This window comes from Calcarisporiella thermophila (assembly GCF_041956535.1).
Source record: "Calcarisporiella thermophila strain CBS 279.70 unplaced genomic scaffold VTP21scaffold_1, whole genome shotgun sequence".
Taxonomy (NCBI): domain Eukaryota; kingdom Fungi; phylum Calcarisporiellomycota; class Calcarisporiellomycetes; order Calcarisporiellales; family Calcarisporiellaceae; genus Calcarisporiella; species Calcarisporiella thermophila.
The window spans coordinates 1,478,105-1,504,609 of NW_027192191.1; the positions used below are offsets into that span (position 1 = coordinate 1,478,105).

The following is a 26,505-nucleotide window of genomic DNA, read 5'->3' on the forward strand; positions in this document are numbered from 1 at the left end:
AGATCAGGACCTTTTTTATGTATATTCTTTATAAATACTGCGTATTTGAACTTTGTGATATTTGATTCTGTCTGCCTTCCCCTTATTACACATGCATTCGTGACTACTCTCGTGGCCAATTTAATAAACAACCTCTATTTGCCACTCGATTTTCTTTGCTTGACAAAGGAACTTTAGATAGCATGTCGCATAATGATTTCCCAAGCTATGTCTGGCCTGAGCTGGATATTGGGGCTGGGAGTCTTGGGATGGCGACGCTAGAGTATGCCGGAGGGAGCCATGAATTCAGATTTTTAAATGACGAGAAAAGTGAGTGCAGTGCGTTGTGAAGCTCGAAAACGATGTATAATGTGGATATATCATTCTGATGCTTGCAGACTGCTGGCCTGTGCATCCCCGGTCGAGCATGAAAAGACTATTTCCAAGGAGCAGGGCTTACCCACCTTCGTCAATGCCTTACCCAACATTCCGTACCACTCCCAAGAAAGCAGTACGTACACTTATGGTTCATCCTTTTCATTAATGATACGATCCATTGACATTGCATACAAGACACAAAAATTTAAATCCAGTCATCCGGATCTAGGCATTCCCGAAGGCCTCTTGACGGAATATTTAAAGGAGGGGTTGGAGACACAACAGTTGGAGGAGCGTAGCCCTTTTAACGGAAATTTACTTGCAATTGGAGGATTTGGAGATGCCAGTGTGGGGTTTGCAGCTTTTCCAATGGGAGAAGCAAATTTGTCACTAAGTAATTATAAATACAGATTAAATATCCCTAGTAGCATGATTTTATATATTCATTATTTCGACAGATGTTTCGCGTCTCGTGTTGGATGAGGAATGTGCCGATAAACGAACCTTTTACTTTCACCCAACCCCGCATTCTACTCACCACTTCCGTACTCCCATCAGGCAAATTGCTTCCCTAGCAGAGGAACGTACTGACCGGTCAGCGGGGCCATGGCCACTATTGGTGCGAACAATGGGGGCAGTGAATTTTTTCAAGGTTGAGGACGACCGATATATAGACGGATTCAATGTTAAACTAGTAGAGAGTATGGGTAGAGAAGATTTCGCTGGTGAGAGTTGGCCTGTGCATGTGGCGCTGTCCCCCTATGGAGGATGGGGTGCAGCAGATGCCGCAATAATGGCAAGAGATGGGCATCTATACTTCTGGAGGAATGAGTTTAAGGGTGATAGGTAAACTTTCAAATACTTTTGGGCTATGTCACCGTTCATATCATGATATCTTTTAGATTTGAGCTGGTTCGCCCTCCAGATGCAATAGCACCCTTCGATGATGCCATTGACACGTGGGACGATGCTAGGTCCTGGATGACATGCGAGTTTGGGCGCCACCCACTGTGCCTATATCGTGCGCATCAAAAAGGAGTTGACCTTATTGACCTGCGAGTACGTACTCATCTGGTGGTTCCAAATCCTCATTTACCTGAATAATAACTCCTGTTTTAGACACGAGATGTAGCAACCTTAATGAAGTTGGATACCGATCCCTTGTGTGCATTACGTCGCATCCCTGTTCCGTACTCAAATCAATTTGTGGTTGCGACGGAAAAGCGGCTTTCTATCTATGACCAGCGCTATAATGCCCGGCCGTTATTGAGCTGGTCACATTTCAATGCGTTTACTCGTGGTGGGCTGGAGCTGGTTGCGTATGAGAACGAGCAAGAAACACAAGGTAAATGCACATATAAGTCGGGACTATACGATATACTTTGGCGCTGAACGATATTATTCCATTTTACCCTGCTGACTCTAGTCACGATTCTCGGCTGGTCCAAGGAGGTCCCTCTAATAACGGCCCACCAGTACCTCCATTCCGCTAATCCCGACTCAGCCAACATACTGCATCCACCCTTCTCTTGTGGGGACCGCATTGCCTTGCCCTTCTTCCGCGAACACCCTTACTTTGCCTCTTGTCCCAATCCAATGGAATATATACCACCCGGGATGCATGTTCGGCAGTATTCATACAACCCGTTGCCACCACTTGGAGGAATCGCTTCGATAAAAGGGAGATTGGCAGTCGCGAGAGAAAGAAAGAGAAGTGTTGGTGAAGGATTAATGGAGATTGATGAGGAAAAAAGCGAGTCGCAATTTACACTGATGCAGCTTGCTGAGGACGGCAGCGTGTATGCTCAAACGTTTGGATTTGGTGTGCAAAACGAGCCGAGCGATGGAACCGGCACACTGCGAGCCGACGAAGATTTTATGATGCCAGAGGAACTTCAAGCTATCGAGGCGAAAGTCACCCAAGAGACTTGGAGAGTCGCAAATGAGATGGAAGTAAAGCAGAATCGGATCATTGATTTTCGGCCCGGATTATCAAGTAAGTGCAGCACGAATTCGTTTAAGAAATATGGCATAGAGCTTAAACTACTTTTCACCCATTAAGTTATAAGCCAATATCTTCGCAGAGGCAATCACCCAAACTTTTCTCCTGACTGGGAGCACGTCTCTCCTCAAGAGAAAGATGCACTTGTGGCGGATGCTACCCATAAGGTCGCCCTTCGCGCGGTTGCATTTCTTCGAGCCCACGGCACGCCATTGAGCCTGCATGACCTTGCAACCCCCAACATCGCCCCGGAGTCAACGCCCGATCTCGACTCATGTCCCTCTGATTTAACAGCAACCATGGAAGGGACGCTCACTACCGCATTTCGGCCCAAAATTAATCTTTCATTGTTGGACGAGGAGAGCCCATTTTACAAAGAAGTTGAAATGTGTGATTGGACCCTTCTACGGGAGCTATTGCGGGAAATCTCAGAGGAGGAGAGCGAAGAGTTTGTGTTTGAGGCCCTGGAAATACCAGTATTTGGAGTCTTTTGGGGACTACCTCGCCCACCGCCTGAAGAAATGGAGGGTCTGGGGGGCGACCAAGGGATTAAGAAAATACTACGCGCGTTAGAGAGGATTTATCCGCCCCCAAACGAAGAGGTATTGGAAGAAATTAATGAAGAATTTCAGCATAGAGATATTGCGATGGGAGGTGAAGAGAGCGCCACATGGGAAGGTGAGAGTGACAAAGACAGCGACCAAGGCTCCATCGAGCTTGGCATCGCCCCCGACCTCGATAAGGAACGCCGCCATCGTCTTTTGTTCTCTAACGAAGATCGAGTCATTAGAGCACGTCGTGTCGCACTACACACGCTCGCGCGTGATATCTTTCTCTCCTCGCGAATCCTATTCCGTCGTCGCAAGACCCGCGCCGAACGAGATGGGTTTGTTCCAGCCTCGCAAATCAGTCCCGAAGAAACTTGGCAGCTGGAGGCTAATGAGGAACTCTTTACTCATCTGGCACCAGGCGGCGAAATGAATATAGAAGAAGAGCTAATCAGGCACTTTAAGATTGATCTGGGCGAAGATGGAGAGGAAGAAAATGAAGAAGCGCTGTTTGTAAGAAGGAGAGCGCCTCGCAGTGAAGAAGAAGACAGCGAGCCATCCTCCCCAGAATTACTAGGACTGACAGCATCGGATTCGCCCACATTAACCCCTCGATATTTATCTCCTTCGCCCCCCCCTCCCTCCGATCCTTCCCTAGCATTTCTGACCCCCAATATCATCCAAGATGAAGGCAACGTGTCCCAGAGCTCAAGAGAGAAGCCTTCCGCTGCACCTGATCCAACCACCCTTCAACTTGCACGTGCCTGGAAAATTGGCGAGGATCCGGATCCCAGTGTATTTGATGTATTTTTCGAGCAAATAGCGAAGCTGTCGGGCAATGAACACTATGTAAGAAGGAGTCGTGGTATCAAGGAAGAGGATACTATCATTTATGAAGAGGATATGGAGGATGAGCCCGAGGCAGCACTCCCAGAGGTCATGAGTTCCCAAGTTATTCCGGCGTCGCAGCCCCTAAATGAGGGTAGATATGGTGGAGCAAAATCACCCGCAAGCTCAAGGAAAAAGAAAGAAAAGGCAGTATCCTTCCTGATAGATGAGGAGACGTATCCTTCATCTCCCATGTTTTTGACCCAGCAGCCCATCCCTCGGGAGGAGATCTGGAAAGATACGATGGAAATACCTGAGGGCGATTGGGGATCGACGCAAGTGTCGGCCAGTCAACCTCTACCCTCTACATCAGCAGCAACGCCAAAGAAGAAGAAGAAGAAACGCCAGTCGGTACAAGGGTTTTAACTTTTTTTTTCAAAACTCCTCTATAGATTGAAATCCGCGCCGAGCTTACCTCTTGTATTTATATTTCCTTTTTTTTTTCATTGCAATTTCGAACCCTTTGGAGTTATTTACACGTCACATTCAATTTTTCTCCCGTTTTATCCTTTCATCTTTTGATCGCCAGGAAATCATCGGTCATTTCCTCTATACCATAATAAGAATATAGGGATGATTTGTCTACATCGTCATAAGGCCATTGCGTTGGCGTGTATATTGCTCTTTTCACATATTACGCTCTCTGATGCCGACTCAAGATACCCTCCCCTTCAAAGAGTCAATCATGCATCTCAAAGGAGCCTCGATGCATTAGACGAGCGAATAGAACCGCTATTGAGGCGTGAGGGGTTGAATACCAACGCGCTGGTAAGTTTTTCGATTCATTTTATATATTTTGTTTGATTGGCCCGATGCTCAAACACTCGAATCGTATTTTACAATTACTCAATCTAGCCATTACGAATCCGTACAAGACGACAAGAAGCTAACGCAGTTAAAGAGGCCGAAGTCCAAAACTCATCTACTGAATCGTCAAACGATATAAAAGAACAGTCTCTCCAAGGAGCGGACCAGAAAGTTGATGGCACACACCAGAATACAAAGGCAGACGGATCGGCTCCAGGTGCTGTTCCCCCGCAACGTATGCCTGAGGCCAAACCAGATGGTGCTAATAACCCTTCTCCTCAGGAGAAGCAGAATGGAGATACACAGGGTAATTCCAGTGAACAAAACACTGATCTGCAAAAGGAGCCTAACGGCGCTAAAAACGAACAAAAGCCTGGTGACTCGGAAGAAAACCATCAATCTGCCGACGACAGCGAGGAAGACAATGCAAATGGCGAAGAGCAGCAACAAAAACAAGACACAGATACATCCCCCGGTGAAAGTGAAGATGGCGAGGAGCCCTCCAGCGAGGACGAAAGCCAAACGCTTCCTGGAGATGATACCGTGGAGCCGCCGTCGTCGCCATCGATCTTGGGAGGATATGAGAAATTGGGAGGGGAATTTAACTTCGTGCTATTTATTCTCTTTGTTGTCGTCGTTGTCTTATTTACCTACAAGCCTAGCCGGAGAGCGATTTTCAACGTAAATATCACGTCCTCAATTTCCTGTCCCCTACCTTTGCTGGCCCCTCCCATCTAACCCTACTTTCCATCCTATATAGAAAATATTCTCTCTCTTTAGCCGCGCGAAAAAAGGATATCAACACGTGGCTCGTAGTGAAGATGAATACGCACTCCCAACTGTACATCGGTCTTCCACCCCTACCACCACCATGAATGGATCACAGGATGCCTCGTGGGCAATTGACATGTCGGATCAGTTCGAGAGTGGGGGCGGAACGACAGTCACGGCCACCGGAGTGATAAAAAACAAACAGCTAAACGGGGCAAGAACCCACCGTGCAAACAGCACCAGTGCAAAAAATGCAGCAGCCGAGGGGGGGAAGGCCAACTCAAAGGCAGACGCAGTAGAGTGGGACGACTGGGGAAAGGATGACGATGAGTGGTGAGGGAAACCCAACATGGATTTCATAGTGTTGTAGTATTTTATTTTCATATTAGAACTGATTTTTAACACTCTCCATCCAACTATTATTATTATATTCTCTCTTAATCAATAATTCATTGACTCTGTACTCTCCCAAGACCCCCCCCCCCCCTATTTTCTCCACCTTTCTAGATGGTGCTTTGTAGGTGAAGATATGGGCTACTCTTGAACCCCTGCTTGGTCACGGCTTGGATATAAAATAATACTTATTTATTCGGTTTTCATGTTAGAAGAGACGAGACACTTTTCTATATATATATTTAAGAGAGAGAAAAAAAGCTTATGCCACCTAATTCTACAGCCAACTTTCTCGGAAACTCGACGTTATTTACAGTTGCATTGAATACCAACCGATAAATGAAAACAACAAAGCCAATGGTTTGCGGAATCCCTTCAATGCTCCACCTCAACATATACTTAGCGGTTATCATCAGGGTCGAGTCATTTATACCGGATATCTACAGAGCAAAATACAGGGTAAAATCTCCACCTCAATCGTCGCGCCCCTGCTCTTTCCCCTCTAGGTATCCTCCCGGGATACGTCTCCGGAATACGAAGCGCTCCATGCTGACGACGATCATGGTAACAATATAGACAAGAAACACCACGCCAATGCCCAAACTCAGCACAAAGCTGAAGGCAGCCATCGATAGCCATGCAGTAGTGGACCGCTGTTTTCTCTCGTGTCCTGGACGAGCCATGGTGGGGGTCAGAGACTGCTGCAAGCGCTGCTCGATCCTGGCAGCACGAAGAGAGGCCCACGCGGGGCGATGCGTTTTGGTAGCATTGTGGTGAGTATGGTTTCCTTTGTGGGTCGAGTTGAACAGCGGAGTATTGATACTGGCTGTGGGGATTGTCTTAATAGTAGTGACGGGATCGCCGTCCTCGTCCACGATCACTATCTTGTCTTTCGAGGGCTCGTCCTTGCTGCCTTGGCTATGTGGGTCCTGAAAGATAACCATGTGGTGTGAGCTGTCCACTTCGGATTCGGAGTCCTCGCTCTGGTCGTCTGTCTCCTCATCTCTCGCAACCAGGGCTCTCGTAGGTTTCGTGGCGACGGTACAGTCGGTGCAGGAGGAAGTCAGCCCGCTGACTACTTGGTGGTGGAAGAGCAGCGAGAGCATAAATACAAGAAGAACCACCGATTTTATCATTATAGAGCTTGTGTGAGAGGAAGGCCAGGAGTATGGAGGGCGAAAAACAAAATTAATTGTTCCTTAAACGCGAATACAATTTAATTATAGATCCAAATCGAAGTGAAAACGGGGCATTTTATTTCAACTCAGAATAAAAACAAATTTTCCTCCGATTGACAAAAGGCTGAAAGGACGGAGAAATTACCAGATCCGAATCCCCCTATTGACTTATTCTGTTTATTATTACAGCTTAGCAGAGGGCTAAAACAAAATTCCAGTACGCGCAATCTTATTTTTTTTTCAGTATATGCCTCGGTCGCATTATTTACTGCCTCCGTAGGATATTGGGCATGCGCAGCATAGCGTTCGCGATATTAGAATGAATAATCTTTTTCCCCTAAAGTTTATTATTTTCACGGAAACCTTCCCGAAGGAGGAAGGCTAAGCCACTATTTTGTTGATTTTTCGAAGCTTTTTTATTTTAGCTTATCCAAATTTTCTTTGAATGTGCTGGGAATCTCGCACGAATCGATTTGTTATTTCTAATCCCTCTCTAACGCATAGACACCTTAATGACCATCATTTCCTCGCCCTCTCCTAAGGCTGCCCCCTATTCGGCCCTCTCTTCTGTGAGTGAGCCCCCACTCCTGGACGTGACTGGCCGTCCCTCTTTAGAGGAAGAGCGCCCCATGCTTGAGACATTCGACCCTTCTGCATCTTCGGCCTCCGCCTCGGCTCCCAATGGGAAGCCTTCCCCCGCCTCTGACGAAGAAGTGTGTCCCACCTGTGCCACTATTTTGCCTGCGGGAACTCTCCCAGCGGATCTGACGACCGATGACGAATCGATTTTTTCTCCGTCCACCCGAAGTGACGCCCTGGTATACCCGAATGTTGGAAATTTATTGTGGGAGGCTGGATATACTCTTTCCGATGTGCGGCTCACTTTCGATGATGGAGGACGCATGGCAGAGCGATCCGGCATACCTCCCCAGCTCTGGCTTCATTCACTGATTCTCTGCCAGTCTGAGTTTTTCCGCAAGCAACTGACTAGCCGTACAAGGCCCCTCCCCGCGAGACCGCGACATATTGTAGTGAAGGTTCCGCCAGGGGTAACCAAAGAGGATATGCTGCACTTCTACGTGGCCCTGAAGCTGATTTACACCAAAGCGTGGGCAGCCGAGTTGAAGGACGACCTTAGAATGGGGTGTGGGGTGCTTTCCGTATGCTACGAGATTGGGTTTGCAGAGGGAATGGAGGAGGTATTGTGTTTGACTTTTGAGATCATTCGCGTGTCTCCATCCCAGACTAACGATGACCTCTGTATCCTTGCACCGTAGGTTTGGCGCTGGGTGATGCTAAAATGTCACCGGGAAAGGAACCGCGAGATGATGCAAAGACTCATCGAGGCTTACCCCTCTCTCTACAAGAAATTCGCGGCACCCCCCTCCCTGTACAATGCGCCTGCTCGCACAGGAGCAACCGTTGGCCTCACAAGACGGACCAGCTCAACAAGACGAAGAGCGCGGGTACAACGGCATCGGAGGAGTTTGCAGAGGGCCAGAGGCTCTGTGGAGTTGAACGCCGAGGAAATAGAAGGGATCATGGAGGAGACTGAGGAGGGGCCGAGAAGCCCCGGGGTGGCAAGAGGGGTTGAGAGATTGCCTTCCACAGCGCCGCATCCGTTCGAGCGGTATCGCAGGGCATAGAACTCTATTTTGGTACGCCAGGAGAAGGTCTTCGCAAGCATTCTTATTTTTTTTTACTTCCGACGGCGTAACCACGTTGTCGGTCGACTCCGCACATTCATATCTCTAGTTAAGTTTCAATCGGCATTTAGCACTCCGGGATACTCTGCGTTCCAGCTGAAAGAGTCATCTCGACTGGTGATGCAAACCCAACATGGCTTTTCATATCCTGTTTCTCTCTGGATGTTCATTGCGCTCTTCAATCAATTCCGATTTCCCTATCACGTTTTCAAGAGGCGCAGCACTGTTGAGTCGTTGTGTACCCTCTAAAGATAACGAAATTTTGACAAAATATTTATCAACTTTTTCTGTAGTCCATCCTTTTCTTTCTACGATTTTAATTTAAATAGACAAGCATTTCTCCGATATACCTGGCCAGAAGGCTATAGCCTCTTTTGCTTGCATTACGCTTAGCTTGAAGGAGGAAAATAAGAATGCCCGAGCCTATCTTTGAGCCCATCCAAGTCAACCTCTCTCGGCCCATCTCGAAGCTTTACACGAAATCGCAGAATGGCTCAAACACCCACAGCTCCTCTTCCTCGGCCCCAAACCATTCCAGCCTTTCCTCTGACAATTCCGCATTCGGTCCCCCATGCCCCCTTCCTATCACCCCCTCTGTACCCTCCTCTCGCAAATCTCGACAGCCTCAACCTCCCCTTCGCCCACCCACGCTGACTCGATTTCGCCCCGCTCTCAGAACCTCATTTTTGCTCGAGTACTCGATCCACTCGTGCCCAAGGCGACTTGTTTCCGAGATAAAATATGTGTTTCCGAATATAGAGCTGGAGCAGCTGCTTATTGTCCCGACCTTCCAGAGGACAAGATACGACTTGGTGGAGTGGGGTGAGCCGGTGGCCAAGGAAAAAGACGAGAAACTGGAAAATGTGAGCGCTTGAACTTGATTGTAGAGGTTTGATAAGCCTAACCTTAGAACCGATGTATAGTTTGTAGCTTGGGGCTCCGCGGTGGTGGAGTATATGCGTGCTCAGGGATTTTGGGCTGACATCACAGACCCGTGCTCTGGCTTTCCGGTGCGTTTTATCCTGTTCTTCCCTTTCTTATCTTCGATTCAATTCTAAACGCCTCCTGCGATTTTTTTTTCTCGATCACTAGATGTTCACCGAGCATGGCCCTTCGCCCTATCCCGATGTCTCTGGCATTGAGCAACTTTTGCGCTATGATACACTGAACACCGGTTGCTGTAAAGTAGTCTTACACCCACGCTGGGGCAGCCGAATGTATCCGGCTACATTGTTCACAACGGCGCCACTCGAGGCTCTGACGGAAGCGATTGACGCCGTTGGATGCACACGCGGACTGGGGGGTGGGGAGGACGAGGAGGAGACGGACGAGCACGAGGGCGAGGAGAAGTGACACGCCGTGTAGAATAGGGTTGAACAGCTGTGTTATATTAGCGATGTTTTGGACGCTTTCACTTTATAATCTTCTAGAAATATTAGACTACACTCTTTAGTTCCTCATTTAATAACCACCTTTTCTGTCTTATATCCCCACTTTTTTGTTTAAAAGTGGTTGATGGTTTCTCGGTTGTTTTTTTCTGATTTCATGCTAATGGCCCGCCACGACTATGCTAATCACGAAGGAAAATAGCGATGGAGAAACATAATGGCGATGGCTGTCATTCCACTCAATGCTGAAACCTTCTCACACCGCCCGAGCAGAACAAGTACCCTGAAATGATCAGCAATGAGCTAAAAAGTCCGCACAAAATTGGTTCTTGTCCCACCATCACCGCTTTTCAGCTTTCCCATTTTTTTTTGTTGTTTTCTCTTCTACAAGCATTAGAAACCTTTTTTTTTTCTTCCAAGGAAAACTTCTTATCTCTCTCAACTCCATTCCCGCCGCCGGCCTGGAAACGCATTTCTTTTTTTTTTTTCCCCAAAGTAAAAAGGAATTAGTCTGGGATTCAAGAGAGGTTTGTATTCTCTGCTGGCAGTTATTCGAACCCTGACCAAGAATTCGAAATGTATTCTAATACTTCTGTTGCCTTCTCGTGATCTTTAGGAAGGCGCTTCTTTTTCTTTTCATTCCACTCTCTCTTTTTCATTTCCTTCTCATTTTCCCCTTCCCCTTTTCTCAATCTGGCTGCTTTCATACAATTGGCTTGTTTTGGCATCACACTCCTATTTTTTTTGGGCCTAGCATTCTAATTATTCATATCACCACTTCCTAACCCTCTCCCTTTGGTATTCAATCTGGCTTAATTTATCTCTCCTTTTTTGTTGATTATAATTCCTTCTAATTTTATTCTATCCTGATTCTGACTCAGCATGGAAACCAGAGATCAAAACAGCTTCTTCTCCATCGTTGATCGGTCACCCGCCGAGCGCACGGACATTCCCCCTCTTGCATTCGACAACCTCTCGGGCCGTAGCACTCCCTCCGAGCATTCTCAATTCGGTGGCTCACCCTCAAGTCCCACGCCACCCACCACCGCCATGAGCAGCGCAACCTGGCTGTGCAGTACCGCGGCAGCCACTGCCCCCCCTTCATCCAGTACCAAAAGTGCTGCGGCTGTGTTTGAGGCACAACTACGGGGGACTCAATGGGGATGGGATAATCCGAGTCCTGTCCCGGATTATCAGCGGAGATCAAGTGCGGCATGGCTGCACCTGAATGGGCACACGCCCCAAAACGGCGGAGGCACCGGGAGAAGGGGGAGCGATTCGTCGGAAAACTCCTCCAGATTGAGCAGTGGAGCTGAAGACGAGAAGCAACAAGGCACGAGGAAGGTTCGAGGCGAGCTCTGGCGGACAGAGATGTGTAGGACGATGCTGGAGAAGGGCCACTGCCCGTAAGTAGTGCTCCAACATGTCTATTGCCAGAGGATACACCCCCGACTAACCTGATGCTTCCACTTCAGATATAGCAACAAATGCGAGTACGCCCATTCAAAAGCCGAGCTACGCCCCATATACCGCCCGTGGAATTACAAGACAAAGCTCTGCCGCACCTTCCACGAAAAGGGCCACTGCCCTTACGGTAAACGCTGCCACTATCTCCACACGGGGAGTCCCGATGAAATCCCATCCAACGTCATTATCTGGCCACGGCAGCCTTCCGCCAGTAACGGCCAAGCCAACCATTCCAATCGGCCTCCGCAAGCGGACGAGCAGATGGGGCGCAGGTTCTCGATGCCCGCTATCCAGCCCCGGCCCATCTCGCCCATGGGCGCCGATCTCGTGGGCCGGCGCCCCCTTCCAATCCATCGGCCCATCTCTCCCATCTCGCCCCCCGTGTCTAAGGACATGCTTCCACTCGATCAGATGCTTTTGCGACGAGGGAGTGACAACACCTCCCTCTCGCGCATGCACATTCGCCCCTTTGCCCGCGAGGATGAATCCCTCTTTTCCCACCACCCCGTGCGTAGCCACTCTGAAAATGGCAATATGCATCTGTTTTCGGACGCCTCGGAGCATTCGCTCCCCCCACCGGCAACTCGCATTCTTCCGCGGGACCTCATGGAGGAACTGATCCCTTCACATCCAACGCGCCCGTCGCAACTGCGATCCTGCGTGTTCCCTTTCAATGAATAGGCTGCTGTAAACCATGGAGTTGCCTGGGGCAACCAGACTCTTTTCTTTCTTGCCTGAAACTTTTTATTTTATTATTTATTGCGTGATATTCTATAGTTAATATCCTTTTTTTTTTCTTGCTTGTTTTTTTTTATTCAATTTTGAGCACCTTTCAATTTTTTTTTACTTTTTTATCTATTTCAATTCTAAATATTCAACTACTATTTTATTAATTTATTGTGTTTTTCTCCCTTTCCTTCAGAGTGTGATCTCCATTCATTGCTTCTAATTTATTATTGATATGATTGTGTGTGCGTTTGGGATCTCTTGTGTGATCATTATTTCCAGTAGTATTCTCATGATATGTTATATTCTCGATCTATCTATTCTTTCTATTTTAATATATGCAACACAACTCACCCTTATCAAGGAGATTAGGTCATAGCGCCTTTGGAGGAAGGAACCCTTGCGCTTGGGACCGCTCAGCGCTTGGTGTACTTTCGAATTGGGTATAATGATTTTGAAAAGGTGTCTCTCCCTGTGCATCCGAGGAGCAAGAGGGGCGGGCATCTCCGAAAGCCTGCCTTGCAAGCGGATGGGGTGGGTGTCACTTTGATTGACGAGGTGGCAACACGGCATTAATTAGGTTAGGTGTACATATTGGAGGCGCAACCTCCATGTTTCTCAAAATGCAAGTGGGCATGGACGATAATGGTGCAAACACGGAGCAATCTATCTAAGGGTGTAACCGCTTGGCACGGCAGTATCTTAAGGGAGTGTGGGATACGCGGCAGGGGGACAGGAGCGACCTGGCATTCGCTCCATATCGACTAGACAGGAGCGGCTCCTTTCTTAATATTGTCAGCATTCATAAGCTTGCTTCAATACCACCAAGAACCTTCCGTCAATACCAGTGTCGCATTGAATTTCCTCGCCGCCCCTAAGGGTCCACAAGCTGAGCCGTCGTAAGCATTGTCGCGGCGGTATAAGCTCGATATCCGTTGGTAATATGTCTCCCTTTGCAATGCCGTGGGGCTGCAGCGGCTTGGATCACGTGATCGATTCAATGAAGCTTCACTCCGCCTATAGTGGGTGATGGAGTTTTATGTGTTATTGGGTTCTATTCTGTTCAATCTGATCTTTCCGATTCATATTTAATTCATAGCACCTCTCATTTGCGCCCTATGATTCGATTCCATTGAAAAGTAGCCCTTTCCTGTTTTCCATTCTTCAACCTTTTCCCCTGTTTTTCGCAATCTCTAGATCTCAATCTCATCTATTTATTTTCATATAATCATTCTCATTAATTCGCAGCCAAAAAACATGCCCAACTCACCAAACTGGAGCGAAGACATACCCATGGTACCAACCAGTACCTCGTATTCCCATACATCTTCACCACAATCTAATGCCCTTTCAGATGAGCTTGCCTCGCCTTCTCCTGATCCCCGCCAACCTGTAACAACGGTGCATATCTGCTCCGTTTGCCAACAGCCTGCCACTTTCATGTGCTCTGCATGCGGAAGAGAAGGCCCGAGATATTGCTCGACGGAATGCCAAACAAACGATTGGGATCGGCATCAAACTGAGTGCCGCGGTAGTGGTGCAGCTAGGGAAAATGATGCCGGGATCAGAGTGGATGATAGTGCTGAGAGTTCCGCGGTCAGACGGCCAGCTGGGAGAGGCAATGTCGCACAAATTATCAACACGAGAAGTAGATGTCGCATTCTAGTCCCTTCTTTTTTAGAACGATTTAGCGATAACTTATCTTTTTATTTTTTACTATTATTATTAGAGCGGCGGAAGATGTACGCACATGAAGGCCATTCACCTCAGACCGGTGGGCAACACCATTCTGAAAACGGCGTCGACCCCTCAGCATATGATCCGGATATGATTGAGGAGTTCAAATTTTACATGGAACAGATCTATCTCATCATCCGCCCGGTCGTAGTTTGCATTGTTCTAAGTATCCTTTGGGTGAAAATTGCCAATAGCGGGAAAAGCAGCTATCGGTAGCTTATTGGTAGATGGATTTATTAACATATTTATTCTAATACTTTTTCATAAACTGATTAGGCCTGTGGCTGCATACCAGGTGTTCACCGAGACCTCCTCTACGACCACGTCTGAACAGTTCCTCGGGTCGCTGGCGAACGCTGGGATTATTATCGGACAGATCATTCTAGTGACCATTATCATCGTCTGTCTATTCAAGCACGGCTTTATAAAGGTAACTCAGACTGCTGAATAGCCGATGAAGATGTGCAGTGGCTGACATTTTTACGCTAGATATTGGTGGGATTTTTTATGATCGTTGTGCTGATGCTTTTGGGGTTCATGACCTACCTCCTGATTCTGTGAGTATCTGTATTCCCGGAGTCTGCGAGAAGTCAGCGTGCTTACCTCTGTTTTGGATAGAAACCTTATACAAGTCTTTGCCATCCCCCTCGATTATCCGACGCTTATTTTCTGCCTGTGGAACTTTGCCGTAGTAGGCCTCATCAGTGTGTTTTACAAAGCACCCCTATGGCTGCAGCAGATCTATCTGACCATCTTATCCTCCCTGATGGTAAGTGGAGTGGTATTGGAGGAAGGGATGTCTGCGACACGACTGATGAGTTTGGTTGCATTATTATTAGGCATTTGCTCTCACGGCATTGTACGAATGGACAACGTGGATCTTGCTTGCTTTGTTAGCCATATGGGGTAGGCCCAACATTTGTTTTCAATGCTCCTGTGTTTGTTTAACGATTAAAACACGTTCATTTCGCTAGATCTGATTGCCGTGTTGTGTCCCTTCGGTCCCCTCCGCATTCTTGTCGAAAGTTCCCGTCAACAGCAACGTGACGTCCCCGCCCTCCTTTACTCAGTGAATGCTGTGTGGTTGATGGCTACGCCCGCACACCACCCCTCCTCCCAGCTCGATTCTCTCGCGGAAAACAGCACGCCATTGGTGGATGAGGGCCGCGTGGTGGTGAACCAGCGGAGATCCGACGGCTTTGCACCGCTTCGTGACGGGAATGCTTCGGGACCCGACCTGACGGGGCGTCCAGAGCAAAACGAAGAGAGAAGGCAAGAGGAGGGCGAGGGGAGGAATCGAGAGGCGGAAGAGGAGGAAGAGGAGGATGAAGGTATGTGTACTGGTTAGCTTCATGCCGACGTGAGTTTTCGCTCAAGGTTCCATCCCTGTCCTGTGGGATTTTTTAGAACGAAACGGTTTAAAGTTGGGCCTCGGCGATTTTGTCTTCTACAGCGTGTTGATTGCCCGTGCAGGTAGGCTGAGCCAAGAGATAGAAGGATGTTGAATCCAGTCGCTGTATTAATCATGCGTGTACCTACTTCCCTCCACCACAGCTCTCTATGACTGGATCACGACGGTTTGCTGCTCGGTTGCGGTTCTAACTGGTTTAGCAGCCACCATTTTCCTCCTAGCCATGTACCAAAAAGCACTCCCCGCCCTCCCCATCTCTATCGCTCTCGGGATGCTCTTCTACTTCATTTCCCGCTATGTTTTGGTGCCGTTTGTAGGGAATGTAGCCAGCTTGGGAATGGTGATTGTTTAGTTTTATTTTTTTTTTGCTGTTTTATATACATACAAATATATATTTTATATACACGTTTTGTTTTTCATGCGAGCCCGCTGTAGTTTCACTATTTACCTGGCTTTTCCACCATAACTCTATTCTCAGCTATTAATATCGGGGGGAGGGGGGTTATATTTGTTTTGTTTTCCCTTCCTGTCTCGGTCCCTTTCTTCCTTTCCTCCTTTACCTTTTGTGTACTATTCGCTTTTCCTATCCCGCCTTTCTATTTGTGCACCATGCAATATCACCTTTATTGCAGGTTTATTATAAGGTCTTAATTTTGTAAATTTCATCCGGAGACATGGGTGTAGGCGAGCTTTTTTATTGCGTGGAAGCAATATTAGTCGTGTGCAACTAGATGTCAACAGGGGCAGAGAACCTGTGTTGGACAAGTTTTATGAGACGACTGAGCTGGAAGCGATATTGGATTAGAACTCATTAGAATTGATTAGTCGTGATTTGGTTTGAGGCGGAGAACACAAGGTTTCCACCTTTCCCCTTTTGCACAATCAAATCATCGCGATTGCCAAAAGCGGCATGGGAGATAATGGCGAGATAGGGGGTGGGCTGATTCGCATAGCGGGAGGAATGCATACGTGGAAGCTTTGGAAGGGCTCCCGCATAGATCTCCCGTGCGTTTCGGCCAACTGGTGCCCCCCCGCTTAATGAGCGAGTTCGAGGTGCGGTTTCTCGAAAATAATGATAATAATTATATCCCCCAATTAAACTCCCGCCAAACCATCCTAGGTTCTCTCGGTTTCTAAACAGGCGTCCACCGTTCGACCGTGTATATAAGCGTATAAGCTTCCCACATTACGCAAAACTCCTCCAGTTTTCCGCCTTTTTTTTCCTCCCTCATTTTTTCTTTCTTCTTCATCTTCTTCTTCATTCCTCCATTCAGAGCCAAAAATCACTAAACATGTACTCAAAGGCCACTCTTTTCTGCCTCCTCGCTCTTTTGGGCATTGCATTCGCACAGCAGCAAATCTTCATCACCAACCCCACCCAGGGAACCGTCTGGGAGGCGGGTAAGAAAGCCACCATTGTCTGGTGAGTCTGTCCATCATCCCTCGCCATTTTCGGCAATTCATTAACCCACTCTTTGGCATCCTTTTAGGACCGGTGGTTCTGGTCAGGTTCCTATCAAGCTCATGACGGTATGTATTTATCCCTGCCATTCCAGCATTTCATTCCATGTATGTAATGCATTTTATTTTTGTTCTGCTAGGGTAACCCCAATGCTCTCCAACAAGTCGCCGTCATTGGTACCGTTGAGGCTTCCACTGGCACCTTTACTTATGATGTCCCTGCCAACCTCCCCGCTGGCAACCAGTACGCTATTGCCATTGGCAACCCCCCCCCCGCCTACTCTCCCCAATTCACCATCCAGGGTGGCGACCCGAACAAGCAGGCCCCTGCCTCCTCTGCCTCCGCCCCCGCCTCCGCTCCTGCTTCTGCTGCTCCTAGCGCTTCCTCCGCCCCCGCTCCTTCTGCCCCTGCTTCTGGCTCGGCTTCCGCTTCGGCTCCCGCTTCGTCGGCCGCTCCCTCGGCCCCCGCCTCCAGCGCTGTCCCCGCCCAGCCTTCCTCCAATGCCAAGCCCGCTGCCTCCAACGCTCCCGCCGCCTCAACCACCCCCTCGACCTCGGCTCCTGCCCCTAAGAGCGGCGCTGGACAAATTGCTCCCCTCGCTCTCGGCGTGTTGGCTCCTTTGGCGGCCGCTTTGGTCTTCTAAAGTGATGGTATCTATCTAGAGTCCGTTTTTTTTTTATTTTCTACCTTTTGTTTCCACTTTTACACAACACTGGAGAAAAAAAAAGATATGGATTTGAGAAACTTCGTAGTGAATGCTTTTCTTTTCTATTAACAAGTTATGTTTCCCCCTCTTCTTTTGATACGATACTGTCGACTAATGAATATATATCACTTTATTTGCTGTTCTTATATAATTTCTACGCTTTTTTTATAATACACACTATTTATCATCGGACAAGCGACAGCAGTAGAAGATGAGCTTCCGAATCACTCATAGAAGTAGTTAAAATGGGATCAGGGGAAGAGGATGACCATCCCGTAGGACCAGCATCAACAAAAAAATAGAAAGATTCATTAGTGGTTAAATAAACGTCTAGTACAGTAATACAGAAATTAGTGCAAAGGGACCGAGGTCACACGTGGGAGCGGAGCCGCAAAGGGAATTACACAAGTTCTACGTAGGCTGGGGTCGGCCACAAGAAGGATTTGATCCAGGGGAAGACCTCCCAGCTGAGCAGCAGGGGAGAGTATGCCAGCAAGACGAGGGCGAACACCGCCATCTCCCACCAAAACCCATAGGTGTCGATCAGGAACCCGGCGAGAATGGGACCGATCGCCATCCCAAGCGAATAGGCCATGTTATAGAGTCCATACACCCGCCCGTTAGCGCCGCTTCCCATCGCGTGGACGCGGCTCCCGATTTCCGGGAGCAGCGGGGTGGTCATAAGGCAGCTGGCTGCACCACAAAGCAACAGGGGAATCAGCGACAAGTAGACGCTCCGGTCCGGGGGGATGGGGACAAAAAAGAGCGTGACCGCGAAGCAGAGCGCGCCAATGCCGCTTACGAGCAGGCGGCCGCAGCGGTCCGCGAGATAGCCCACCAGGGGGGAGAGGAAGGTGGGCACGATCATGGCGATGAACAGGAAGCCGATGGTGGTTTCGTCCGCGTGGAAGGTTTGGCGCAAGTAGATCGGCAGGGTGGGCTCGATTCCGCAGAAGATGCTGCTTGCGACGATGGTGGCACAGAGGACGCAGAAGACCACGGGGTCGCACAGAAGGGTGAACATCGTGGGGGAATAGGAGGGCGCTGGTCCTTCCGGCGGAGCGTCCACGGGAGACACCAGGCGGGAGGACTCGTTCGCGTCCGAAGAGAGCGAGGCCGAGGTTGACAAGGTGGAGGCATCCGACAACTTTCTTTTGCTCTCGGATGGCGACGAGGCCGCCGTGGTCGGGCCCAAGCCCAGCTCATTTCTCAGCTGGATCGGCTCCACCATCCACACCACCGCCATCAAATTAACCACGGCAAGCGCTGCGCAGAGCGCAAATGGCGCCTTATACCCCCAGTACTGGAACATGAATCCTCCCAGTGGAGGCCCGGTCACGAGCCCCAACATGTTGATGGCCATGGCTGTTCCCATGACGACCCCGAGATTCTCGGGCGGGAAGACATCGGCCAGCATGCCGAGGCCAATGGTCCACGAAGTGCCTCCAGAAAAGCCCTGCATCGTGCGGGCGAAAACAAGCTGCCAATAGGTGTGCGCAGTACCAAAGCAGAAGGTGGAGATGCAGAGACCGAGCATGCCGATAATCATTGGATACTTTTGGGGGGAGCGTGGAAAAAAAAAAGGGGGGGGGGGGGGAAGAGCTGTTAAACACGGAACTGAAGCGCGCTTTCGAGTTGCAAAAACCAACTTACTCTTCTATTTTCATATCTGTCACTCAACACGGCAAAGATTGGTGTGGAAATCAGAAGCCCTATGGCATAGCAAGCGAACAGGTAGCCCACTGCCTTCGAATCGCCGCCCAATTGGTCCTTCACAACCGTTGGCAGAATCTTTATCCGGAAGCAAGGAATTAATGAATAAGAATTAGAGGCAGAATGCTCTTCAAACCGGCTTTGATCATGATGGAATCACGCCAATCCACTTACAGGAACGACAACGCCATAAACGAGCATGTCGATGAACAATGCTAATGAGGAGACGCATAAAACAGCGTTGCTGGACCGCCGGAACCGCTCCATTTTAGAAGTGGATGGTCTGGACATGAGACCTTCTATCATCATGGCAAGGGCGACTTGCAATGGGGCCGGTATCTTAGGGGAGGAAGGATATATATGTACCGGTTGATCTTCCGATAGCTGAACTTGGGAAGAAAACCTAAAACGGAAGCCGTTGGGATATGCTGCAAAAGGAGAAAGTCAAAAATAAATACAAATACAAATTGTTTTCAAACAAGGAAAATTGACCCAAGAGATCATCTTGAGTCAGTGGCTTACTAAGGGGGAAATCTTTTCATCTGTATATATTTACATTAGTGAAATCCCTACCTAGTGCTGTTAGCAATCAAATGGGGAATAGTGTCTGCATAGGGCAGCACTCCTTAAATCTGTTCTCGTCAAAAAAAATGTCAGTTTCCCATCGCATGCTTGCAAGTGAAGAGATGAAGAAGTATTCGAATAGGGAGAAAATGGACCCCTATTTGGAGAGACGAGTCTAAAACCTCCTCTCACCTTAAATTGGGCATCGCCATTTGGGAGCATCTATATTGAAATTGCTTCGAAATGTAAGTAGCCCTGTGCATAAAGAAAGAATGGCAGCGCGAGGGATTGGGTTCTGGGAGTAGTAGAAAAATGAAATGACTTTGGGATTGAATCTCCTACCCCGAGATGGCCCAGGGCTCAGTATACATTCGAATCGATACTGCTCGCTTTTCTCGCCATCCTTCCAATAAACAGTGCTAGAGGCTCTAGGTAGCTCGCTCATTTTGAGCCGAATACCAGGACTCTACCACGCAGGGTGGCTAGAAACGATCTAAAGTCGGTCACCCTCTCCTTGACCAAACCCAGAGAAAACCATTCTAAAATGTGGGCCTACATGAATATCGAATATGAAATTATTGGTGGTCGTGGTTTCGAGAAGCAAGAATAAGGAAAGTAGGATCTTGGAGTTCAAGAAGTTTAAGGGGAGCCACCCTGCGCCAGTGAACGACAGCCTGCTCTGTGGAAGAACTCAGTATTATGATCAAATCATCCATTATTGAAGAATAATTAAGAGTTATGAGGTGAACGCATATGAGACAAAAATAATAATAAAAAGAAGCCAGAATTCCTCTTAAGCCCCGACCAGTCGGTTTGTGTAATGCATGTATGGAAGCGTCGCGTTCTGCATGCGAATGCTCTTTCGGGAGTTTTGAGGGTTGGCGGTGTGATTTGCCTTGGTCTCCGAGACCTAAAAGTACCAGAAAGTGAGAGAGAGATGAGTGGAAGATCAAACATGGGGGCTGCCCTCTCATAAATAGTTACCGCACTCTTCTTTCTCATCCCGCGCAAGATGTCTTCGTAGTGCTTTGAAAGGGCGCTCCGTAACACACGCTCACGGAGGCCATCAGGGTTCAGCCACTTGAGCAAATTGTCCAGCTCCTCTCGTTTCTGGAAGTAAGCCCACCCTGTAAACGCCTCGTCTTCCTCTGCATACCCGTCCCTCCTCATTCGTTCCTGTATCCTGTCGAGGCCGCGCTCCTCTAGTAGTGCCACCTCCTGCTTGCTTGGTGGCTCAATATAGACCCGGCCTGTTGGCGGGAGCAGCGCTGACCCAAGTCCGTCCAAGTAGTAGTATCTAAAAAAGTAGCGATCCCGCCCCAGAGGTTTGATCCGTGCTATGCTCAACCGTCGGATGTCGAGCTCGAGCTGTGACTCCCGCTTCTCCAGGCTGGCCACGTCTTCTAGAATTTTGGCCCGTTTCTTGGCATGCTCTCGCCGCCTTGCATTTCGCGCTCGCCTTAGCATTTGCTGATGCTCCAGCTCCTCTTGCCGGCGTTTCTTTTCGGCCTCTCTCTCTGCCCGTTTGAGCTTGAGAGCTTGCTGCCGCTTCCGCAAATTGGCACGGGCACTTGTATCAGTGGAAAATAAGTGTGGAGTTGGATGGAAGGATATGGCTATCTTTTCACAAAAGATACTCACCTTTCCTCTTCGCTCTCTGGGGCGTCTCTCGATCTGCTATTATCGCCGGAGGCGCTTCCTTTATTCTCCTTCCCGTCAAGCTCCCGTGAAGGCTCCTCCTGCGACTCTTCGTCGTCAGAGTCTTCACTTTCATATTCCTGATCCAACTCTCGCAGAAGTGCTTGTCTGGACAAGGAAAAAAAAAATACCCCCATTGTTAAATGAAGACCGCTACTTCGAATTCAGGCCTACTTACATTCGTTTTTTCTCACGGGGAATCTCATTCAGTTCTTTTAGCTTGGTATTCAGCTTTTCGTTGCATTCGTCGATATAACCCCTACGGAAGAAAAAGTTCACTAATCAGCGGATCCAACTCTGGGAGCAACGGTCATAACTCACTTAATAGCTGATGTGCCATTTACTAAATCAATTAAGAACTCCAATATCTGTAACTTGTGCTGCACTTGCAATGTGGGGTAATGTTCTACGATATCCTTTGGTCCAGCCTCAGGGGGTACCATATGATCAAGAATGTGGTCAAGATTAGGAAATTGGTCTCTGTTGGCAAGCTATTGGGGGAGGGGGATGACGGGTGAATATGCCAAATGCATGAATGGGGGGAGCAGGGGCAAAGAACATACTTCATATAGACAGCCAACTAACACGATCTCCCAGCCCTTTCGCTCCGCGCGTATTGGCTGTCGATCCCAGCCTTTGCTAAATCGCTTAACATCTTCCTCGTTCTCCAACCATTCTTCCTCTGAATCCCCAGCACTCGATGTCTCATCCTCCGGATAACCCGATCTCTTCTTACTCCGAGTGCGCTCTGCAATAGAACTAGAAGTGCTGTCTTTGGCGTCCGTATTCTTTTCTTCAGAAGGGGAGCGCTCGGCCAATCGACCTAGGGCAGAAGATAACACAGGCGCTATTGAGCACACCGACTCGCCCCGTAATCGCTCCTTTATAATGATGTTGAGGAGCGCCGAGTGGTACTCTGCAACCATTTGGCATTTGGGCATATGGGTATCGTGCAAGAGGGATGCCTCGAAGTCCTCTAGAGGAAAGGGCGAGAGGTTGAGGGGTTTTCTGTAGTCAAGGTCGATGTATAAATCAGAGTTAGAGCCAGTTCATCAGATAGGATCATCAAGACTGTGCGGACCCAAAGAATACAAGAAAGCTCCACACAAGAAGGGCAGAGTCAAAATAATCTGCGGGCACGGAGAATTCGCGTGAAGGCCTCGGACGAACAGGGGTATCCAGTTTGCTTGAAAGATCCAAGTCGTCCGTAGGTTGTGCATGCTCTACATAGACAGAGATGTGAGTACGCTTGGGAGATAAAGGGGGAGGAGACGAACCAAGCACACCAACCTTTTCCACTCGATTTTACTCTTTTCTGTGAATTTTGAGTGTTGTGAGGATTCTCTTCTCCGTCTTTTCGTCTCTTGCGAATATTTACACTAGCATCTCCGTTGGCTCGCTCATGGCTTGAAGGAAGCCACGTATCTATACAGTATCTTTTGGCCAGGAAAGGCTAAATATTCCCACCAGATACAATGAGGAAACAAAGTTAGTTTGATAATCTGGATACGACCGACTTTGGCGAGGAATATTCACCTTGACCATCCATGGGGCGTGGGGATAGTTCTCTTTATATGCTGTTGCACGCACAAAGTATTTCAGGAGATTTTTGGAGAATACCATTGTGTCACGACTGAAGAAGAGGCGATGAAAAAAAACAGATATGTTCAGAAAAGGAGGCTTGGGCGATGAGAATAAAAATGCAATTACCAGATCTCCCTTACAGTCGCGATTTTGGTGTAATTTTCTAGCAGCTGGCCCCTAGGGTCCACCAGGTATATTCGGTATTTGGTGGAGAGAGGGGCGAAATTCTCACTGCCTGAATGGCTGCTTGATACCGCCGGAATTACCTCCGTGATGACAGCGTTGTAGCTTTATAAGTGGTCGTCAGTGTCAGCCGTGGTGGAGACGAGGGCATGAATCAAAGTATACTCACGAGGCATTTCCCCATATAACCTGCACATATTCTCCTTGCACATATCGGTCGCTCAAGTAAGTGTAAAGATCATCCGCAACGGCATCAACACTACCTGCGTCTGTAGGGAAGAAGAAACGCCGAAAGGCGTATTGCCAAAAAAAAAAATTAAAGACGAGTATTCATGTCTACGTATGACCCATACTCACGCCCGTGAATCCGTTGAAGTATCAGCTTTTTCAAACCTTCAGCAAATCTGCTATCCAAATAACGAAACTCCTGCTCCTCTGATCTTAAGGCCTCCTCATAAGTGAGATTGCAACGACCCGAGATCTCGCACTGCCATATTCTTTGTTTATATACATCAGAGTACCTCACGCATTCCCTACAAACATAGCATACAAGTGAACTCGAGCTCAGACTCATAAAATGACAAAAAAGCGCTCGGCCATTTGAATGATGTCAAAATAATTACTCATGGTTTGACTCAATCTCATCAGTGAGGTCAATCACGTACGGTGGTGTATTGTGATCGCTTGCACTGTTACGATCCTGAGGGTCTACGAGTTGCAAGTGCCTTGGTCTCACCAAGGGCATGGTTGGTGAAGCGTGGGCACAGTAGGTTAAATCTGAACGCAAATGCGGAGGAGGTGAACCCTTCGTTGGGGTCTATCCAGGAGAGATTACAAGTCAAACGATGCTTTGTAAAGCGCAGCGTAGACGGAAATGATGAATCGCTTGTGGGGAGGTTGAGCAGGGCAAAGACAGGAATGAAAATAGGCGGCAAGCTCAGGTTAGGCCGGCGCGATCTCAGTCAAAACACGTTTGGCTTTTAGGCCCAAGTCGAAGGAAATTACAAAATAAATATCTGCACCTCACTTTAGCAATTTTACATAATGAGGCAAATCCCAGGGTCGAACCCGATCATCTCTTGGCCTACGTTCTTCTAAGCAGCCGGGCCCTTTCTCTCCCTCTCTATCATAGTCACGCCGATGCTCTCGGCCTACCCCATCCTGTATGCCTGGCTCCCCACCTATGTTGACAGGAGCTTTTGTCCACACCATATCCTGCCGCACCCGGCTCAATTCTATTTGCCAAAATAGGGAAATTGGATCAAAATCCAAACTCAACCACCGTTGAGATTTGGGTTAGCGTATAGAGGAGCAGAAGGGAGAGGTTCAAATGGGCTCCTCTACGCATTCATGTTATTTCCTAGTAACGCCATAGTATATTATGAAAATTGGTACGCCTATGTTTAAAGTAGAGAAACTCCCACGGATATTTTTTTTGGATGCAATTCTAAACCTCCACGAGTTTTTTTATCAACAATTATTTTAAATAACACGTGGGAATTGAAAGATAAATTTAACTCGAAAAACATTTTGGATTTTCAGAATATTTTTTAATACATTGGCATGGCCGCAATAAATCAACAATACAACACACAATAGAGTTTTCTAGTGACCTCAATGGGTCACTACCGAAAATGCGGCAACGATTTAATGCAAACTCTTGGAGATATTTCTCCAAGATGGACGCTGGCCTAACTACAAGTGGGACGGAGAACCCAAGATTTGATTATTGATTGCTAAGCCCTGCTGTCAATTTTTGGGTCTATCCTTTAGGTTAAGAGACGAGAAACAGCAACAGGCGAGATTGAACAAAAATCTTTCATGGTGGTTGGATTACTCAGAACTTGAATAGTGAAGTGTCAGTTCTCTATGAAGAGTGGCGCAGCAAATGGTTGAGTATACTTCGACAGCATGATTAGCATGGGAGGACGATACTTGAATCGTTCATTGGGAAGTCTTATTGCTAACGCTTTCCTTGTCCTCGAGAATCTTTGATTTCCTTTGCGATAGCTTCGTTTATACTGGCTATGTGCTGTTGTTAGTATAAAAAAGGCACTTTTTTCGAAATAATCTTCCACTTTATTTTGAAAAGAGTTCAATGATAGCACATTTTAAATTGAGCATTTAATAAAGCAAGTAATCGCCAAAAAGCAGCAATTTAAAGAGCTCCTTATTCAATTATAGCCTGCAGTAATCCTTGGAGAGACCTTTGTAGACGCATCCCTTGGTGCATGGTCCATAGTGGTGAGGAACAGAACGAATTTTCTCCTCAAATGGGTAGATGAGTAATAAAACTCAACTAACTGTGGGTATTAGAGAACGACTTGATAAGTTATATGGAGAGAGAGAGATATGAAGAAAGCGAAGGGGTGGTAGTAGGGGCTACTGCGTCAATCCAGTTCTAGAGCCGCTCTATTAGCTCCTTCTTTCACCGCGCCCAGTTTACACCACCTGCTTCGAAACCGCTCAATTTGTCGCTTTATTCGGGCTCATGTTAGCTCGGCTCCTATAGCCTCCTCAATATCCATCTTGGCCCGAATAATGATGGTTTCGGATGAGGCTCGAGTGCTTTCAAAATGAAAGACGATACGATCCCGATGGATTTGCCACAGTACCGAATCGAAGGTGATTTGAGCCACATGTCTTGCCGTTCGTGAGGATTCAGATAGGTCTCCTAATATGAGGTTGCGAGCGCTCAGCACCTGAGAATTCTGGGGGCCTGTGATGGTGATGATACACCTCTCCGCCCACTACCACACTGGTGTAAGTTCCGGTCATTCGAAAAAGAAATGACGAATTGTGTCTCTTGAAGCGTTGCAACGGGTACGCTTTGGATCGTGACCAGGGAATGTAGAGTTAGTGATTACTCGTTCTACAAGGATCCGCCAGCGTAGCGCACGGTGTTTTGGGAGGGTGGGTCGTTTATGGACGGAGGTCCAAACCTTCTCCCAGTCCGCGCGCTACGCCTTTCTTTTTTTTGATCAATGCCGAGTCTTTATTGTATAGGAAGACTCTAAAATACAATTGTTACATTATTATAAGCAATAAAGTGAAAGGGAAGCCAAAGCTAAAGCTTTGTGTGATATCGTAGATCGAAATGATATGTTGGTCATATCGACTTTCAGCTCAAATAGGTAAGGGAATGGTGAAACCCAACTAACTGTGGATATCAAAGGATAACATGAGAGGTGGGGTGGGTAGTAAACAAATGGAAAC

The 26,505-nt window shown here is 47.9% G+C and overlaps 10 protein-coding genes across 10 annotated transcripts; 7 read left to right on the top strand and 3 right to left on the bottom strand.

The window, feature by feature from the left end:
* Positions 1–182: 182 nt before the first annotated feature.
* Positions 183–4,161, top strand: VTP21DRAFT_634 (uncharacterized protein; the record flags this gene model as incomplete). The annotated part of the gene is made up of 8 exons (XM_069396959.1): positions 183–309; positions 378–490; positions 553–751; positions 816–1,203; positions 1,260–1,416; positions 1,477–1,702; positions 1,784–2,353; positions 2,420–4,161. 8 exons carry the CDS (start codon positions 183–185, stop codon positions 4,159–4,161), a joined length of 3,522 nt encoding a protein of 1,173 aa, XP_069257013.1.
* Positions 4,162–4,368: 207 nt separating this feature from the next.
* VTP21DRAFT_635 (uncharacterized protein) lies at positions 4,369–5,710 on the top strand (the record flags this gene model as incomplete). The annotated part of the gene is made up of 3 exons (XM_069396970.1): positions 4,369–4,563; positions 4,651–5,283; positions 5,363–5,710. The coding sequence occupies 3 exons, from the start codon at positions 4,369–4,371 to the stop codon at positions 5,708–5,710; spliced, it is 1,176 nt and encodes a 391-aa protein (XP_069257014.1).
* A 529-nt stretch (positions 5,711–6,239) lies between these two features.
* On the bottom strand, positions 6,240–6,902 carry VTP21DRAFT_636 (uncharacterized protein; the record flags this gene model as incomplete). Its single annotated transcript, XM_069396981.1, has 1 exon — positions 6,240–6,902. One exon carries the CDS (start codon positions 6,900–6,902, stop codon positions 6,240–6,242), a length of 663 nt encoding a protein of 220 aa, XP_069257015.1.
* Positions 6,903–7,456: 554 nt separating this feature from the next.
* On the top strand, positions 7,457–8,590 carry VTP21DRAFT_637 (uncharacterized protein; the record flags this gene model as incomplete). Its single annotated transcript, XM_069396992.1, has 2 exons — positions 7,457–8,143; positions 8,222–8,590. 2 exons carry the CDS (start codon positions 7,457–7,459, stop codon positions 8,588–8,590), a joined length of 1,056 nt encoding a protein of 351 aa, XP_069257016.1.
* Positions 8,591–9,063: 473 nt separating this feature from the next.
* VTP21DRAFT_638 (uncharacterized protein) lies at positions 9,064–10,003 on the top strand (the record flags this gene model as incomplete). Its single annotated transcript, XM_069397003.1, has 3 exons — positions 9,064–9,513; positions 9,574–9,660; positions 9,743–10,003. 3 exons carry the CDS (start codon positions 9,064–9,066, stop codon positions 10,001–10,003), a joined length of 798 nt encoding a protein of 265 aa, XP_069257017.1.
* A 917-nt stretch (positions 10,004–10,920) lies between these two features.
* VTP21DRAFT_639 (uncharacterized protein) lies at positions 10,921–12,186 on the top strand (the record flags this gene model as incomplete). The annotated part of the gene is made up of 2 exons (XM_069397014.1): positions 10,921–11,444; positions 11,514–12,186. The coding sequence occupies 2 exons, from the start codon at positions 10,921–10,923 to the stop codon at positions 12,184–12,186; spliced, it is 1,197 nt and encodes a 398-aa protein (XP_069257018.1).
* A 1,302-nt stretch (positions 12,187–13,488) lies between these two features.
* VTP21DRAFT_640 (uncharacterized protein) lies at positions 13,489–15,731 on the top strand (the record flags this gene model as incomplete). Its single annotated transcript, XM_069397026.1, has 9 exons — positions 13,489–13,879; positions 13,961–14,180; positions 14,245–14,398; positions 14,458–14,525; positions 14,587–14,737; positions 14,808–14,874; positions 14,943–15,299; positions 15,376–15,441; positions 15,523–15,731. 9 exons carry the CDS (start codon positions 13,489–13,491, stop codon positions 15,729–15,731), a joined length of 1,683 nt encoding a protein of 560 aa, XP_069257019.1.
* A 940-nt stretch (positions 15,732–16,671) lies between these two features.
* On the top strand, positions 16,672–17,484 carry VTP21DRAFT_641 (uncharacterized protein; the record flags this gene model as incomplete). The annotated part of the gene is made up of 3 exons (XM_069397037.1): positions 16,672–16,802; positions 16,870–16,909; positions 16,981–17,484. 3 exons carry the CDS (start codon positions 16,672–16,674, stop codon positions 17,482–17,484), a joined length of 675 nt encoding a protein of 224 aa, XP_069257020.1.
* A 463-nt stretch (positions 17,485–17,947) lies between these two features.
* Positions 17,948–19,569, bottom strand: VTP21DRAFT_642 (uncharacterized protein; the record flags this gene model as incomplete). The annotated part of the gene is made up of 3 exons (XM_069397048.1): positions 17,948–19,102; positions 19,201–19,338; positions 19,435–19,569. 3 exons carry the CDS (start codon positions 19,567–19,569, stop codon positions 17,948–17,950), a joined length of 1,428 nt encoding a protein of 475 aa, XP_069257021.1.
* Positions 19,570–20,617: 1,048 nt separating this feature from the next.
* Positions 20,618–24,034, bottom strand: VTP21DRAFT_643 (uncharacterized protein; the record flags this gene model as incomplete). Its single annotated transcript, XM_069397059.1, has 13 exons — positions 20,618–20,734; positions 20,809–21,394; positions 21,466–21,630; positions 21,701–21,781; positions 21,844–22,013; positions 22,086–22,530; positions 22,604–22,745; positions 22,813–22,975; positions 23,059–23,155; positions 23,233–23,394; positions 23,459–23,558; positions 23,647–23,822; positions 23,913–24,034. The coding sequence occupies 13 exons, from the start codon at positions 24,032–24,034 to the stop codon at positions 20,618–20,620; spliced, it is 2,526 nt and encodes an 841-aa protein (XP_069257022.1).
* Between the last annotated feature and the right edge of the window lie 2,471 nt (positions 24,035–26,505).